The following is an 18,180-nucleotide window of genomic DNA, read 5'->3' as shown; positions in this document are numbered from 1 at the left end:
AGAACACTCTTTGAGAACTATTTTTATAAATATGTGTGTTGAAATTAAAGAGAAAAATCTTAAGATGTGGGCGATCTCTTATAACCAATAATAGGAAAGAATCAAGTTTTTAAAATTCTAGATTTACAGAATAGTTGCAAAAATAGATATGAGTTCCTGTATACCCTTCCCCAGCTTTCCTTTATGTTTTTAAAAATATTTATTTATTTATTATTTTTGTCTGCATCAGGTCTTAGCTGTGGCACACGGGATCTTTTGTTGCAGTGCACAGGCTCCTCTCTAGTTGTGGCGCATGGGCTCCTCTCTAGTTGTGGCACACGGGCTCTGTAGTTGCAGCGCGTGGGCTCTCTAGTTACAGGACGTGGGCTTGCTCAATAGTTGCAGTGCATGGGCTTAGTTGCCCTGCAGCATGTGGGATCTTAGTTCCCCCACCAGGGATCGAACCCGCGTCCCTTGCATTGGAAGCTGGACTCTTAACCACTGGACCACCAGGGAAATCCCCCAGCTTCCCTTTATGTTGATGTCTTACACAACCACAGAACATTTATCAAAACTAAGGAATTAACTTTGGTACAATATAAAGTTAAGAACTTATTTGAGTTTCACCAGGATGTTGTTTTTCCACTAACATCCTTTCTCTGTGCAGGATCTAATCCAAGATCCCACATTGCATTTAGTTGCTGTGTATCCTTAGTTTCCTCTAACCTGTGACAATTCCTCAGTCTTTGCTTGTCTTTCACGATTCTGACACTTCTGAAGAGTACTGATTGATCTACAGAATGTCCCTTTGTTTGGGTTTGTCTCATGTTTTCTCATGATCAGACTGAGGTTATACATTATTGGGAAGGATACAACAGAGGTGATATGCCCTTCTCAATGCATCAAGTCAAGAGGTATGTTGCTGAGTGTTTCTGGTGATATTAACCTTGACCACTTGCCTAAGGTTGTGCCTGCCAAGATTCTCTATTATAAGCTTATTATTTTTCCTTTAGAAATTACTAAATATATTGTGGGAAATACTTGAAGACTATGCAAATATTTTGCTTCTGCTTCAACTTTTGCCTGCTAATTGTAGCATACTGGTGGATCTTGCCTGTTGTAATTTTTACTGTGGTGTTCTAATGGTGACTTAAATTTCTCTTTCCATCTACATCTATTAATTGGAATTCTTCTTAAGGAAGCGCTATAGTTCTTCCCGTCTGTTTACTTATTCATTTATGTATTTATTTATATTAGCAATGGATGCATAAATATTTTAAGTAATTCATTTTTGGTCAATTATCATTCTTTGGAAAAGAGTAAATAGACAAGAAAATTTAAGAAAATAGAGAAAAATAACATTATAAATTTGGTTTTCCATTTAAACAAGTTAAACTTTTAAAAATTTATCCATTTGTTTTATTCTTATATTGTTTAAGTTGAAATTATTTCAAACACATATTTTAAAAGAATAAACGATCATTTGACATTAGTGTACAGGCACTATTGGGACATGTACTAATACATTCTGGACTCAGGTTCAGTACTTCTTTTGCAACTGCTAATACCACGAACACTATTCATGTACAGACAACACAATTTTAAAAAAAAGATTTAATTTATTTTTGGCTGTGTTGGGTCTTAGTTGTGGCACACAGGATCTTCGCTGAGGCATGTGGGATCTTTCGTTGTGGCATGCAGGCTCTTCACTGCGGCGTGTGGGCTTCTCTCTAGTTGTGGCGTGTGGGTTTTATTTCTTCTCTAGCTGTGGCACGCAGGCTCCAGGGCAAGTGGGCTCTGTAGTTGTGGCATACGGGTTCCAGAGTGCGTGGGCTCTGTAGTTTACGGCACAGGGGCTCTAGCTGAGGCGCGCGAGCTCAGTAGTGGTGGCGTGCGGGCTTAGTTGCCCCGCGGCATGTGGGATCTTAGTTCCTGGACCAGGGATCAAACCCGCATCCCCTGCATTGGAAGGCAGATTCTCTACCACGAGACCACCAGGGAAGTCCCGACAACACAATTTTTTTTTTAACATCTTTACTGGAGTATAATTGCTTTACAATGGTGTGTTAGTTTCTGTTTTATAATGATGTGAATCAGCTATACATATACATATATCCCCATATCTCCTCCCTCTTGTGACTCCCTCCCACCCTCCCTATCCCACCCCTCCAGGTGGTCACAAAGCACCGAGCTGATCTCCCTGTGCTATGCAGCTGTTTCCCACTAGCTATCTATTTTACATTTGGTAGTATATATAAGTCCATGCCACTCTCTCACTTTGTTCCAGCTTACCCTTCCCCCTCTTCATGTCCTCAAGTCCATTCTCTACGTCTGCGTCTTATTCCTGTCCTGACCCCAGGTTCTTCAGAACCTTTTTTTTTTTTTTAAGATTCCATATATATGTGTTAGCATACAGTATTTGTTTTCCTCTTTCTGGCTTATTTCACTCTGTATGACAGACTCTAGGTCCATCCACCTCACTAAAATAACTCAATTTCATTTCTTTTTATGGCTGAGTAATATTCCACTGCATATAGGTGTCACATTTTCTTTATCCATTCATCTGTTGATGGACACTTAGGTTGCTTCCATGTCCTGGCTGTTGTAAATAGTGCTGCAATGAACATTGTGATACATGACTCTTTTTGAATCATGGTTTTCTTTGGGTATATGCCCAGTAGTGGGATTGCTGGGTCATATGATAGTTGTATTTTTAGTTTTTAAGGAACCTCCATACTGTTCTCCAGAGTGGCTCTATCAATTTATATTCCCACCAACAGTGCAAGAGGGTTTCCTTTTCTCCACACCCTCTCCAGAATTTACTGTTTGTAGATTTTTTGATGATGGTCACTCTGACTGGTGTGAGGTGACACCTCATTGTAGTTTTCATTTGCATTTCTCTAATGATTAGTGATGTTGAGCATCCTTTCATGTGTTTGTTGGCAATCCGCATATCTTCTTTGGAGAAATGTCTCTTTAGGTCTTCTGCCCATTTTTGGATTGGATTGTTTGTTTTTTTGATATTGAGCTGCATGTGCTGCTTATAAATTCTGGAGATTAATCCTTTGTCAGTTGCTTCATTTGCAAATATTTTCTTCCATTCTGAGGGTTGTCTTTTCATCTTGTTTATGGTTTCCTTTGCTGTGCAAAAGCTTTTAAGTTTCATTAGGTCCCATTTGTTTATTTTTGTTTTTATTTCCATTTCTCTAGGAGGTGGGTCAAAAAGGATCTTGCTGTGATTTATGTCATCTGACAACACAATTTTTTTTTTTTTTTTTTTTTTTTTTTTGCAGTACGCGGGCCCCTCACTGCTGTGGCCTCTCCCATTGCAGAGCACAGGCTCCGGACGCGCAGGCTCAGCGGCCATGGCTCACGGGCCCAGCCACTCCGCGGCATGTGGGATCCTCCCGGACTCACATGGGGCACGAACCCATGTCCCCTGCATCGGCAGGCGGACTCTCAACCACTGCGCCACCAGGGAAGCCTCTGACAACACAATTTTTAAAAAATGAAACTTAATGTGTTTTTAAGACATTTATGAAGCAACTGATATATGCTAAATAAAATAAAACTTTAAGTCAAAGAGTTCTGGTTCCAATAATGGCAGAGATGTTTGTATTAGATTAACCCCGTCTCAGATAACTGACAAACTATGGAAAAAATATTTTAAAATAACAAAGGCACTAGAGGTTGACCCAAAGTAGGCAGAAATTGGCGGGAGATTTGGACTGACTTTGAAAAAGGAGAATCACACTGGGTAAGATCCATGTTTACGTGCTTTTTCCCTGAGGGTACTCACTAGGCTATTTGGTGCAGGGTGACTAAAATTCAGTTAGAAAGGCACAGTCTATCAGCTTGAGATGTCAGAAGATGGAGTTCAGGGCAGCCATAGTGGCTAGAAATTGAGAAGAAAAATAGAAAAAGACAGGGCAGGGATGAAGCATCAAAACATGCATATAAATTTCCCTCAAATCCATGGCTAACCCTCAAACTACTTACATAAATGGGAGATTCCAAATATTCCAATGGAAAGTAAAAGTTAGAAGACTGAAAGATCTGAGCAGAGACTCCAGCTACTGCCCATGAGGGGAGACAGGTTTTGAATTTGATTCCTACTAAACTAGAGGGGCTTAATAAGCATCTCAAACTTTCCACTGAAACTTAGAAAGACCCTGCATTTAGACTAAAGAGTAAGTCTTCAGGACTAAGGGATGTGCCTCAGGACTAAGGTCAAAACCAAAACACACCTGCCCTAACAAACATAAACCAAGACTGTATGAAGTCACAGTGGTCAGCCAGTAAGATAATCAGAGGAAGATAAAAGAAACCAGTCTCCACAATGTATTGTTTATAATGTTCACTATACAATCAAAAACACTAGACATGAGAAGAAAATAAATGGGACCCATAGTAAAGAGAAAAAGAAATCAATAGAAAATGACCCCAAGATGATCTAGTTATGGGAATCAGTACATAAAGGCTCTATAGAAGCTATAACAAATATGTTCAACAACTTAAAGAAAGATACAATCACAATGAGTAAACAGATGGAAATTTTCACCCTTAAAATAAAAAACTAAAATGAACCAAATTCTAGAAATTAAAAATTTACGGGATGGACTTAAAAGCAGGTTGGAGATGCCAGAAGAAAAGGCCAATGAACTTCAGAGACAGATTCAACTGAAATAATCTGAAGAACAGAAAGAGTAAAAGAAAAAAGAACAGAGTCTCAGCCACCTGTGGGACAATTTTCAATGCTCTAACATTGTGTAATTGGAGACCCAGAAGAGAGGCAAGAATGAGGCACAAAAAGGTTATAAAAATAGTGACCAAATATTTCTAAAATTTGGTGAAAACCATTGGCTTACTGATCTAAAATAAGCAAACCCCAGAAGATTAATACAAAAAACCCCAAAATCAGAAAACAAGACCTAGGCCCAACACAGTCAAAACTGCTGAAAACCAATAACCAAGACAAAACTTTAAATGCAGCCAAAGAAAAAAGGGATGCTGCATACATGGGAGTAACAATATAAATAATGGCAGGTTTTTCACCATAAACAATGAAGGTTAGAAGACAAGGGAACACTATTTTTTTTTTTGGCTGCACCTCGCAGCTTGTGGGATCTTAGTTCTCCGACCAGGAACTGAACTGGGCCCTTGGCAGTGAAAGTGCCAAGTCCTAACCACTGCACCACCACGGAATTCCCTGGGGAACATGATTTTTTTAAGTGCTAAAAGGAAAACACTCAAACCAGGTTTCTTACCATTAGAAAAGAGAATTACAAATATGTAGAGGAAGAAATCTAAAACAAACTCTGTGTCACTGTATTGGCATTGGAGGTATCAGTGTGAATTCATGGTTTTCAAAACATATAATATAGATGTAAAATAAAAGTTAATGCTTAAATCTTGGCTTCTAAATATCATTCTTCACTAAAAGGAACCAGAGTTCCCTGGAGAAATGGTTGATTCAAGGATTGGACAGGGTAAATACAAGATGAACCTGGAAACACTGAAGGAATGTTGGACATACATCAGAGGAGCATAGATGCAGCCTAAATGGGCTCTCTCACTGGCCCAAAATGGAAGAGTATTAAAATAAAATAAAATATATTAATAGTTCACAATCTGTTGAATAAGACACATTTCTTGAAAGACACAAATTACCAAAACTGACACAATAAGAAATAGAAAATCTAGACGGCTCTATATCTATTAAAGAAGTCGAAATTATTAAAAAACACTCCACATAAATTTTAAAAAAATCTTCGCACAAAGAAAACTTCTGGCCCAGACAGTTTCACTGGTGAATTCTATTAAATATTAAGGAAGAAGAACATCAGGATCATATACAAACACTTTTAGAAAATGGAGGAGGAAGGAAAGACTTCCCAACTCATTTTATAAGGCCAGCATAACCCTGACACCAAAACATGACAAAGACATTTGAAAAAAAACTACAGACCAATACCCCTCATGAACACAGACACAAAACTTCTTAATAAAGTCAATTAATGTAATTCTCCATATTAATAGAATGGGGAGGTGAATTTGACAAAATTAAACACCCATTCATGATTTAAAAAAAAAAAGACCTCAGCAAGGTAGGAATAAAAGGGAACTTCTTCAGTCCCATAAAGGGCATCTAAAAAATTTCAACTAACATCATATTTAATGGCAAAAGACGTAATACTCCCTCTCAACTGGGAACAAGGCGAAGATGTCCTCTTACCACATTTATTTAACATTATAGGGAGGCCTTAGCCATTCAAATAAAGCAAGAAAAAGAACAAAAGGCAAATAGGTTGGAAAAGAAAAAATAAAATTTTCTTTATTCACAAATGATAGTAAACAAGGTCAACAGTCAAACACCAATTGCATTTATATAATATAGCAACAGGGAATGAGAAAGGTTTACAATAGCATTGACAAACATTAAATACTTAGGAATAAATCTAACAAACTATGTGTAAGAAATGTACACTGAAAACTAAAAAACATTGCTTAGAAAAATTTAAAAAGACAAACGGAGATACAGACCCTGTCTGCACACTGGAAGACTCAATATTATTATTATTATTATTTTTATTTTTTGCGATATGCGGACCTCTCACTGTTGTGGCCTCTCCCATTGCGGAGCAACAGGCTCGGGACGCACAGGCTCAGCGTCCATGGCTCACGGGCCCAGCCACTCCGCGGCATGTGGGATCTTCCCGGACCGGGGCACGAACCCGTGTCCCCTGCATCGGCAGGCGGACTCTCAACCACTGCGCCACCAGGGAAGCCCGACTCAACATTATTGGGAGGTTAATTCTACTCAAATGAATATATAGTTTCAAAAAAATCCAAATCAACACCCCACAGACTTCTAATAGAAATTCTAACTTGATTCTAAAATTTACATAGAAGTGTAAAAGTACCTAGAATAGCCAAAACAATATTAAAAATTAAAATGTGGAGGACTCACATTACCTGATTTCAAGAATTATTAAAATTACAACAATCAAGACAGTGTAATATTTGGTGCAAGGATAGACACCTCTAAAAAAAATAGAGGACTTTGAGCTCATCTTCTATGTCATGCAGGGACATGAAGTAGGAGTTGGTCAGTGCCTCAGACACTGTTACCCTTTGCTCTGCATACAGCAGCAAGCAGCCTCTTTTCCAGGAGGTTCAGAAATAGACTACACTTGTACAGCCAACTGATTTTTGACAAAGGCACCCATGTAATTCAATGGAGGAAAGGAAAGCCTTTTCAACGATGGTTCCAAAACAACTGAATAAAAAAGTATGGGGATTGTACAACACAGAGAAGATAGCCAATATTTTAAAATAACTATAAATGTAGTATAACCTTTAGAAACTGTGAATCACTATACTGTACACCTGTAACATATGATACATCAACTATACTTCAATAAAAAATATAAATAATAAATGAGCAAACAAATACTAGCCAACCAAACAATCAGAAAATAAGCACAATAAAATGTTAACAATAAACTGCAGGAAAAAATAAATAAACTATCTTAAAAATTTTCAGTCAAAAAAAAGCATGGGGAAAATAATGAGCCCCAAACTCTACTTCACAGTACACTTAAGAATTAATTTGAAATGGATCAGACTTCAAGGTAAAAGCTAAAACTTATAAAGCTTCTATCACTAGAACAAAACCTAGAATATCTTCATAATCATGGGGTAAGGGTTGATTGACTGGACTTCATTCAAAAATTAGAAACTTTTCATCAAAACACACCATGAATAAACAGGCAAGATACAGACTGTGAGAACACATATCTGACAGAGGACTATCTAGAAATCAATAATAAAGAAGACAATGCAATTTTTTAATGGCAAAAAACCAGATACTTCGCAAAAGAAAATATGTGAATAGTCAAAAAGCACATGAAAAAGTATTTAACACATGCTCACCAAAAAAGCTTAAAGAGCATTCATAGCAACTTCATTTATAAAAACGGAAATAGCTCAAGTGTCCATCAAAAGAATGGAAAACAAACTGTAGTACATTTATTCAATGGAATTTACTGTACAATAAAAGAGAATAAACCACTGATAAACACAAAAGTACAGATGAACCTCATAAGCATTATGCTGAGTGACAGTGAGACCCCCAACATGGATGATTCTATTACATAAAATTCAAGAAAGGCGAAACTAGTCTATGACAGGAAGCTGATCAATGTTTGATTCATTGTGGGTGGGGAAACTGGGAAGGAGAACAAGGGAACTTTCTTGGGTAATGAAAATGTCCTATAGCTTGATTGGGGTGGTGGTTACACAATTGTAAAGACATCAAAAATTTATTGATTATGCAATTAATATCTATATAATTCACTGTATGAAAACTTTATTTCAATGAAAATATAAAAGTCTGCAGTTAATATTTAGGGGATAAAGTATTAGAGGTCTGTCCAGTTAATTAATAAAAATGTTATTTTATTTTTCTGAATAAAATAGTCATGGCAGGTAGAAAACTAATTTTTCCTCCAAAATTCCTTTTCCCCTCAGAAATGAGTATAACACACTCAGGGGAACATTAGGGAACCTGCAGGAGTTTCTAGAGTAAGGATATATATAGGTTTTTATTTTCTAGACATTCCATCTGTAAAATGGGTATATGATCTTCTTTTTCCCCAAAGGAAGTCACCTAGATTAGTAAACCAAAACTGATCACAGTCCTTAGACCACTCTGAAATAAAAAAGCTTTCTAAAGAATCAAATATTTTACATTCAGTATTTTACTATTATAAGACTCCTTCCAGCTAAATAAACTAGTGAGTATAAGAGCCACAGGCAAGATAGGTTCTGTACCCAGGCAACATCTGAAAAGGTAGCTTCATTGCTAAACCAGAGACAGAGAGTTTTGTGTTAGAGTACTTTAATATGTTTTTATATTGCATATAAAGCACATAAGCATAAACCAGTAAGATGCCTTGCTGAAAACTACCTTCTTTGTGAAAGCAGGCTGTAATTCTGAACAAGTTTTCAATTTTCACACTGCTGCTAGGGTAAAACATTTTAAAGAGTTTAATTTTTTACAATGGATTCAATGACATAGGATTATCTAACAAAGTAATGGCTAATCAATAGAAGGTTTAGTTGTCAGGTGAAACATATAACACACTAAAAGGGATTGATTGCCAGACTTCTCCTTATTTACTAGAAGGTATATATTTAAAATGACACAAACTTGTTACCAGGCTGCATTCTTTTAACCTTGCAAAAAGCTGCTTAAGAAATCTGTTCAGCAGCCGTATAGCAAAACAAGATACAGTTATAATGAAAATGGTTAGTAATTAGGGGGTGGGGAGGGGTACACAGGGACCTTCAGATTTTATATATATATATATATATATATATAAAATAAAAACATCAAATCAAGTCCCCAGTAGGAATGTGGGATAGAAAAAGCAAACTAAAAAGTGACATCTAGGGAAGGTGGAACTGGGCTTTAAAAAATGCCACAATGATGCTACCAAATCTCATTCAGTAGATGCAAAAGTTGTATCTGATCTCATTCCATGTTGCTCATAGGGCAGATTTTTTAAGGATTCACACAACTGGATACAATAGCCCCTCCCACCTTTTTAACGGTACAACCAGATTAAGCACTGAACACAAAATAAATTAGGCCCATATGGACTTCAACCAACATATGAGCTGTTTCCTTTATAATTTATTCACAATATCTCAAGTCTCTATATGAAAATACACTTTTCACGGTCATTACAACCCAGGAGTTCAATAATATTTTTTCTACTAAGTCAGCGATTACACAATTTATCAAAGAATGATTACACTGAAATAAAAATAAAACACCAACCCCCTATACAGTCTTCCTTCCTCAAAGTAATTTTAAGAAAGCTGGTTATTAAATTGCTTGTTTTTGAAGAAGGGTTTTTGTAGCTAGACACAAATTGCAAAAACCATTTTTTTAAAAAAAGTTATTAGACTCTGAAGGATTCAGCCAAAATGGGAAGTTAAATAAACAAATCACTTCATCAGACTTGGAAAGATCATTTTTGTCTTACTTAAGGGACCTACATTAATTACCTTCAAGGTCTTTTTTATGGACTATTTAAAATAAGTACAATTTATTTATTTATTTCAAATGAGGTGCTTCTTCCAAAGTATTAAATAATGTCTACAAATGCAAAAGCATTTTTATAAATAGGTAATTAAAACAGATGACTAAAATTAAGTCAAGCTGCAAAACATTATCCACGATGCACTACGGTTTGTTTTTTTTTTAATAAACATTTCAGGCAATTTTTTTCCATCCAAAGCCCAAAGCACTTCAGGAAAAAAAAAAGAGGTAGGAAGTTTCTTAGGGGGAAAAAACACACATATATAATGAAATAATGCCAAATCCCAAACTATTTACAAGATAGTCCCTGAAGCATAGTTTGTCATATTGCAATTACACCTTGCCTACTGCCAAGACAAAGTGCTTACTATTGCCACTAGGGGGAGAAATGTCTTAACACAAAGCAAAGGCAGATAGGGAATGGATTTTCTTGAGCAATTATCAGAACAAAGCTCCCTTGGCTGTGTGTACCTTCTTATTACTCAATACAATTAAAATGACTAACCTAAAACAAACAGGAAAAAAACCTGTCTGCCTGATATCAGGGACTTCATTAAACCTTCCCCCCTCATCAATCAAATCAGAAAGAAGGGAATGCCATTATATACAAACATTACAGAGCTATCAAAGGAAGTAAAATTCAGTGAGTTTCTCTCCCTTTTTTTTTTTTAAAGGAAGAAAAGAAGTGGCTCTCTTGAAAAAAGAAATGTCGTGGTATTTACCCATCTGGATGCTGCTTGAAAACAAATTGTCCTCCAAAGAGCACAAATACAGTACGTTTTCTCTCAGTTCACTGGCTTATGAATGACTTTTTGTTGTTGTTGTTTTGTTAATACACACGATAATGTCATTTTCTGTGTCAGTGATGTGGTTGTTCCTCCTACTCAGCCAACTGTATAAAGGAGCTATGCCAATCAGACCTCCATGCTTACGCTGGGTTGTTTTAGCTTTAAGTTCTTCACCGCTGTTTTTTGTGCATCTACTCTAAGGTAATGTTTAGAACAACATAGGAATTTGGGGGAGAGGTAGGGGAAGGTGGTAGGAAAGGAAAACAGCTACTTATTCCTTCTAAAAGGCTTATGTAGTTCCTTTTATAAGGCCCAGTCATTAACAGATGACAACAGAGTCATTTTTCTTTCAGCTGACAATTGTGACATTTTTCCAGCAGCATGCAAGGTGTTGAAAACCTAGCAGCTGTTACCTCCTGGGATGAAGATACTTTTTTATCCTCCCTTGACAGTTTAACTCAGTGGGTCAGCACCTTTAAAGACTGCAAAGTATCCTTGAAGAGGATGGAAGCTTGAATTACTGCTCCCTCCCTAATCAATGTAAACCCTCACTGCAGGTGAAGTCTCCATCTATAGAGGTGCATGGGGGAGGAAAATGTAATGCCCTGAGCCAGATGGTTTTTATCTTGTTTTTAAAGAATAAAGGAACAAGCTAACAAGGGAGACAGCTACTTTGTTAGCTTCTTGGCCTCTCTCATGGCTTTGCATCCCCAGGGTTCCAGCTACACAAGAGAAAGAATACAGAAAAACGTAAACACTTAAAGAAATATAACTAGAGGGCTGGCATCATGCTGCTTTCAAAGAGTTGAGAGAGCACTACTCAATGCTTTATTTATCATTACCCACGTTCTCAGGATGGTAAGTGGACACATACACAAAGGGAATGGGGGATGGGAGAAGGATTAGACAGAGGTCACAATTTACTCAATTACAGAGAAAGGCAGGGTTGACAGATCCTATTAGCACCAATGTGAAGCAAAGAAGGAGTTGCATGTTGTAAGGTTATGTTTTCAAAAAGTAATGAGTACTTTCATGTATCCTCCCAGGCCTTTGCCCTTGTTTGCAGATGTGAATAAAAGCTATGAACACATTTGCTATGGTTTTCTTGGCTCCACATTCTAGGAATAAAAGTAAAAAGAAAACTGTAGCTACTTTGTACGTCCTTTAAATAAATGTTTACACTTAATGCCAAGATGTCAGAAGATTATTCAAAAGCTTAGAAAATTTAAAGAATACATTGCATTTCTTTCCCCTGCCCTGAACTCTACTGCCTTCTGATGTTGGAAATGAAATGGAAAAGCAGGTATACAAAATGACTTGGTGACACAGGGAGTAATGTCTCGTGACTTTCTCCTTCAATAGTTTCTTTTTCTGCTAAGGTCTTTGTCAAGTTTTGGAATTATGGTTATGGTAACCTCATAATACAAGTCAGGGAGTGTTCTTTCCTTCTCTATTTTCTATTTTGGTGTTATTTATTCCTTAAACGTTTGATAGAGTTCACCAGGAAACCATATGGGCCTTTTGATAATTCAATTTTTTTAATAGACATATGGCTATTCAAATTTTGTTTCACCTTGTTTTGGTTTCAGTAAGTTGTGTTTTTCAAGGAATTCGTCCATATCATGGAAGAAACCAAATTTTTGGCTTAAAGTTATTTGTAATATTCCCTTTTACCCTTTTAATGTCTGTAAGAACTGTAATGATAATACTTCTTTCAGCTCCTCCAGTAGTTAAATAACTCCAAGTTTTAACAGGCAGTGGTCATATCCTATCAACAATGGTAAAACTATACTTTAGAATAATATATATAAGCTCTAAAATTAGTTTAAAACAACACTAAATTTATTAGAACATAACTTAGCATTTTAAAATCAGTGGTGAAAGAGTTCCTGAAATCCCATTAGAAATAGTCTGCAAAAGAATCTCAAGGGACTGGCCCACATGATGCAAATCCTACTTACATCAACACTAGGTAAAAGGCAGCTTTGACATCTTTTTATCTATAATAACTTGACTAAAGGTGGGGTGGGGGGAGCAAATGGCACTTCATTATTGTCATATGCATTAGTGAAAAGAGGGAGTTTAGACAGCTTATATACGACATCCTACATTAAAAAACTTGGTGGTGGCGTAATCAAGTTCAGGGCAATCCTGGACAGCTGCCCTGTGACCCGCTTCTATTGACCCCTGCTATTCATCACTCATCCCTAAGACTGAGAGGGCAAGCTCCTAGGGAGTGACCACCACAATAGACAGACACAAGCCAACAGTAATCTGGTTCGAGCAAAAAACCAGATGGCACTGCAATAAATTTACAAATCTGCATTCATGGGGCTGTTAAAACACCCAGAAGCTAAAAGACTCCGAGTGCCCCAGGAGGATCTCCTACTTCCCCATTTCTAAAGGCCATTTCTCTTTCCAAGAACATTGAGTTCATGCTCTTCACAAAGAGAATGGAGATAAAACCCTTTACAAAGAAAGGAGGGGGAAAAGCCTCATGACCTAATTAATCTCCAGAGCTTGGATCTCAACACTGAATGACAGATATTAGAAAAATCAGTTTGGAGCACTAGGAGGACAAACAAAACAAACCCCAAAACGGTTGTTATATTAAAGCAGAGGGGGTAAAGAGAACCTGCTAAAAAAGCAATGAAAAAAACAACATTATTTCAAATACTGCACACAACAGATCTTGCAAGTATAAAATGATTCAATAATGTATGCATTTATTTTTTAAATGAATCAGATTAGTCCCATGTGTGACCTGCTGGTCCATCTGTATGTGCTGGACTTAATAGGCACGATTCTCTCTCTTGCTTCGGTTTGAAGTATGAGAGAGATAAATTTAGTTTAATTTTCAACAGATCAGCCTATCCATTTTCCAAATGGACCATCTGGATCAGCCTATTAAAATTAATTTATAACTTTGCAGAGTGAAAATTCGTTTGTTAGCTTAAATAAAGTTGCCAAAACTTTTTGTCATGTCATTGTTTTCTGACAGTTGTTTCTGTATAGTGGGGCAGAGTGTTTCCACCTCCAAATTTATCTTAATTCAATTTTGTCCTATATATTTAGATTTATAGATCAGGTGTTTATCTCCAAATAGTTAAAGCTCTAACTGAACAATATCAATCCCTGATCTTTTGGCTATTTAACAAAGCTTCCTGAACTGATTCAATTCTACTTACCACACAATTATTTTTATAAAAGAAATTTTGCCCATCCAAAAATGTTTTAACATATAGTAAATAAAAAAGTAAATAAAAAATGAGTGTCACAATTTCAACTACTTTTCCCCTAAATTAACACTGTCTACAACCTACAGAGTTAGAAGGCAGAAGTAGAAATGCTTTGGCAACACTGAGATCTGGGTTTCAAATCACTGACTTGCTAAATAAACAAGTCATTGAATCTCTCTCAGCCTCCATTTTCTTCATCTATAAAATGGAAATCATACCTAGCAACTTTACGGAGTTATTGTGAGAGTGAAGTAAAGTAAGTATCAGGTTCATGGTAGGTGCTCAACAAATATTTAATCTATTCTCCTTTTTCTTAGAATAATGCCATAAATGCAAGTAAAATAATTTTTACTACTGCTGGCAATACTGTAAGAACTTGTTTTTGTTGCCAGTGAGGGATGGAAGATGTTAGAGGTTGCTACAGGCAGTGAGAAGAGCCAATATTTTGACCAAATGTTTTTGAACATTTTAATTTTTAAAAACAGAGCACCATGGAATTGAACTTTCAAAGAAAAAGTTTGAGGAGTGGGGGCACCGTGGTGAGTAAAAATTATTTTAAAGTTGTCATTAATAACGGCCTTTACTTCTAGAAAAAGCAAACAAATATTGCTTAGACTAAGAGGAGCTAACTTCATCATAGGTAGATCCCTTTTGATTATTATTTTTTTTTAGTGTATGAAAAATCTTAATAGAAAAGTAAGGTTTAAAGAGAACTATTCTACTACCTGCACTTAAGATGCACTTCAGGTTATTTTTCCTAAACAAGAAACTTTTTCTTTGATTTTGTTTTCACTACACATAAACAATTGACTGCCCTGTACTTGTATACCTAGGATATTTTTTAAATGATTGGGAAAACAATGTAACTGACTGAAATTGATGGCTAGAGCCAGACCAACTTCAGAGTACTCTTAATTTAAGCTCCAGTACTTAACAAATGGCAAATTGAGGGTTTCCTGTCTTTTATTTTGTTGTTGGTAGCTTTTTAAGTAAGACTGAATTTCATACCTGTCTAAGTGAATTCTTCTCTGGTATTATCTTCCTAGGGGGTTCGCCATTATTACAGTCTTCTCTCTCTGAGGAATTCTGTGAAAGAAAGTAAGCTTTAATTCAGTTCTCATTATCTTCAATCTTATTCTGTGGGAGTAAACTGAATTACATTTTTAATTCTGTAAGCTAGAATACCGTGTATATTTATGCATTTGTTCATTTGAAGATTTATATACATACAGACATACACTTATGTAAAGGAAAACATATGCCCATGTATATAAATAAATATACGTAGGGATCTAGGTGGAAACGTATTTCATCTATATTTAAGCACTGCCTAGCAGATCATGTTCATTATAAGTCCAGTTTATTGTTCTTTGGCACTGGACACAAGAAAGCTCCAGTCTATACTTAGCTGATAACAACTTAAACCAGGATTATTGCCTTCTCTTTTAAATAATTAGTTTTAAACCATACTAAATGTTTGGTCCAAGTTCTTATGTCTGGATCCTAAAAACAATTAGTTATTTCTCTTCCTCTTTCTCTGATTTGATTTTCTTTTCTTTATTAAAAAGAGCATAGTGCTTAGTTAGCTCAAAGCAATAAAATTTATCAGTAGTTTAAGATTAGAGTCCACTCTTGCCATTATCACTTCAAATAGCAGCTAGAAGGCCCTAAAACATCAGTGAGATTTTTAAATACTTAAAAAGAGGGAAATAAACAATTCAACTGCAAGCGAGTTCAGAGTTCTAAATATCAACAGAGTAAAAGCCAACCCACAAAATGGGAAAAAATTTTGCAAATCATTTACTGATAAAGGATTAACATCCAGAATATAGAGAGAAGTTGTAAAAACTCAGCAACAAAAAAACAGAACCTGATTAAAAAATGGGCAAAGGACTTGAATAGACATTTATCCAAGAAGATATACAAATGACCACCAAGCACATGAAAGGATGGTCAACATCACTAATCATTTCAGAAATGAACAGCAGAACTACAAGGTACTTCACATTCATTAGGTAGGCTACTATCAAAAACAAAAAACAGAAAATAACAGGCATTGATGAGGATGCTGAGAAATTGTAACCCTTGTGCACCTTTGGCGGGAATGTAAAATGGTACATCAGCTATGGGAAACAGTATGATTCCTCAAAGAATTAAAAAAGGAATTACTATATGATCCAACAATTCCAATTCTGGGTACATACTCAAAAAAACTGAAAGCAGAGTTTCAAAGAGATTTTTTTTTCTTTTTGCGATACGCGGGCCTCTCACTGTTGTGGCCTCTCCCGTTGCGGAGCACAGGCTCCGGACGCGCAGGCTCAGCGGCCATGGCTCACAGGCCTAGCCATTCCGCGGCATGTGGGATCTTCCCGGACCGGGGCACAAACCCGCGTCCCCTGCATCGGCAGGCGGACTCTCAACCTCTGTGCCACCAGGGAAGCCCTCAAAGAGATATTTTTATGTCTGTGTTCATAGCAGCATTATCCACAACAGCGAAAACGTGTAAGCAACCCAAGTGTACACTGAGGAATGAATGGATAGGCAAAATGTGGTATATACATACAATGGAATAATCTTCAGCCTTAAAAAGGAAGGATATTCTGACACAAACCACGACATGGATGAACCTTGAAGACATTATGCTAAGTGAAATAAGCCAGTCACAAAAAGATAAATGCATTATGATTCCACTTATATAAGACACTTAGAGTGGTCAAAATCATAGAGACAGAAAGTAGAATGTTGGTTACCAGGGGCTGGGAAAAGGGAGGAATGGGGAGTTATTGTTTAATGGGTAGAGTGTTGCAGTTTTACGAGATGAAAAGAGTTATGGAGATGGATGGGGGTGATGGTTGCACAACATTATGAATGTATTTAATACCACTGAACTATACAATTTAAAATGTTAAAGGTGATAAATTTTATGTTATGTGTATTTTATCACATTAAAAAATAATTTTAAAAAATCTGGTAACACATGTAAATCACTCTCCGCAAGATAAAATACAGAAAATCCAAGTACACATTATTTGGGCTCTATTTTCCACAATTACATGTGTAATGTTAACATTTTAGAATTTGCAGCTGATTTACTCATTACATTACATATATTCATCACATTCTAACTGAGGAGTTACTTTTAGATCCAGAAATTATATCCAACATATGAGTTTATCTGAAAAACTTCATCCAAGTATGAAATCATTATTAGAATATAGGATCATAACAGTGTTTTAAATTTAGGTATTATGAATTTTTTGCTTTGTATCAAATATTATATTTTGAAAGATATTAAAGGATAAATAGCATACATATAGTATCAAAAGGCCCTCTGTGGCTAACATCTGTGTGCCTTGTGTGTCACCTTGACAGGCCAGTACATTAAGGTCCTTTTGGGCAGAAATTTTTTATGAGGTTTAACTTGATAATTTTACATTTGTAATGATCACTTTAAAGGTCAATTTAGGGACAAAGAAGAAGAAAAAATGCTATGTTACAAGCAAGGGATAGAGGCTCAATAACTTTAGAATTCTGCTTTTACTCTCTGTTTTGGGGAAAAAAGGAACGTAGACTATCTACAAAAAAATGAAGAAGAGATATAGTTGAGTTAATGACTATAAAGCATCCCAGGGAATTCCCTGGCGGTCCAGTGGTTGGGACGCCATGCTTTCACTGCTGAGGGCCCAGGTTCCATCCCCGGTAGGGGAATTAGGAAGCCATGTGGTGTGGCCAAAAAAATTTAAAAATAAAAATAAACTAAAGTAAAATAAAATAAAGCATTCCAGATAAGGAAACTAGCAATATATGCCATTATAAGAGAATCAAAGGAAGGGAAAGGTCAACATTAAACCCATAAAATCAATTGTATATTTAACTTTTCTTAAAAAAAAAAGTACAGATCCAATGTTTTAAATGCTAAAATTAAATGTCTTATATAATAAAAACTTAAGCCAATATTCAATTTTAACTGTATCCAATTAAGCCAGTATTCAATTTTAAACTTATAATTTGCAAGTAACTATTTCCCAGACCATGAAGTTCTACACCCTCCTTTAAATAAAAT

General features: G+C 36.1%; 1 protein-coding gene across 10 annotated transcripts in view; it reads right to left on the bottom strand.

The window, feature by feature from the left end:
• Positions 1–18,180, bottom strand: part of BTRC (beta-transducin repeat containing E3 ubiquitin protein ligase) — a 184,567-nt gene that overhangs the window by 70,680 nt on the left and 95,707 nt on the right. For 7 of the 10 annotated variants that reach the window (XM_060125582.1, XM_060125587.1, XM_060125583.1 and 4 more), the window contains one exon: positions 15,126–15,203. The exons of the other annotated variants lie outside the window; for them this stretch is intronic. In XM_060125582.1, coding sequence (XP_059981565.1) covers positions 15,126–15,203 — 78 coding nt within the window. The remainder of the gene's footprint in view (positions 1–15,125; positions 15,204–18,180) is intronic. 10 annotated transcript variants of the gene reach the window in all.

This window comes from Lagenorhynchus albirostris, chromosome 16 (genome assembly GCF_949774975.1).
Source record: "Lagenorhynchus albirostris chromosome 16, mLagAlb1.1, whole genome shotgun sequence".
NCBI classification, from domain to species: Eukaryota; Metazoa; Chordata; class Mammalia; order Artiodactyla; family Delphinidae; genus Lagenorhynchus; species Lagenorhynchus albirostris.
Note: the sequence above shows the minus strand (reverse complement) of the source record. Positions and strands in the feature narration are given on the sequence as shown.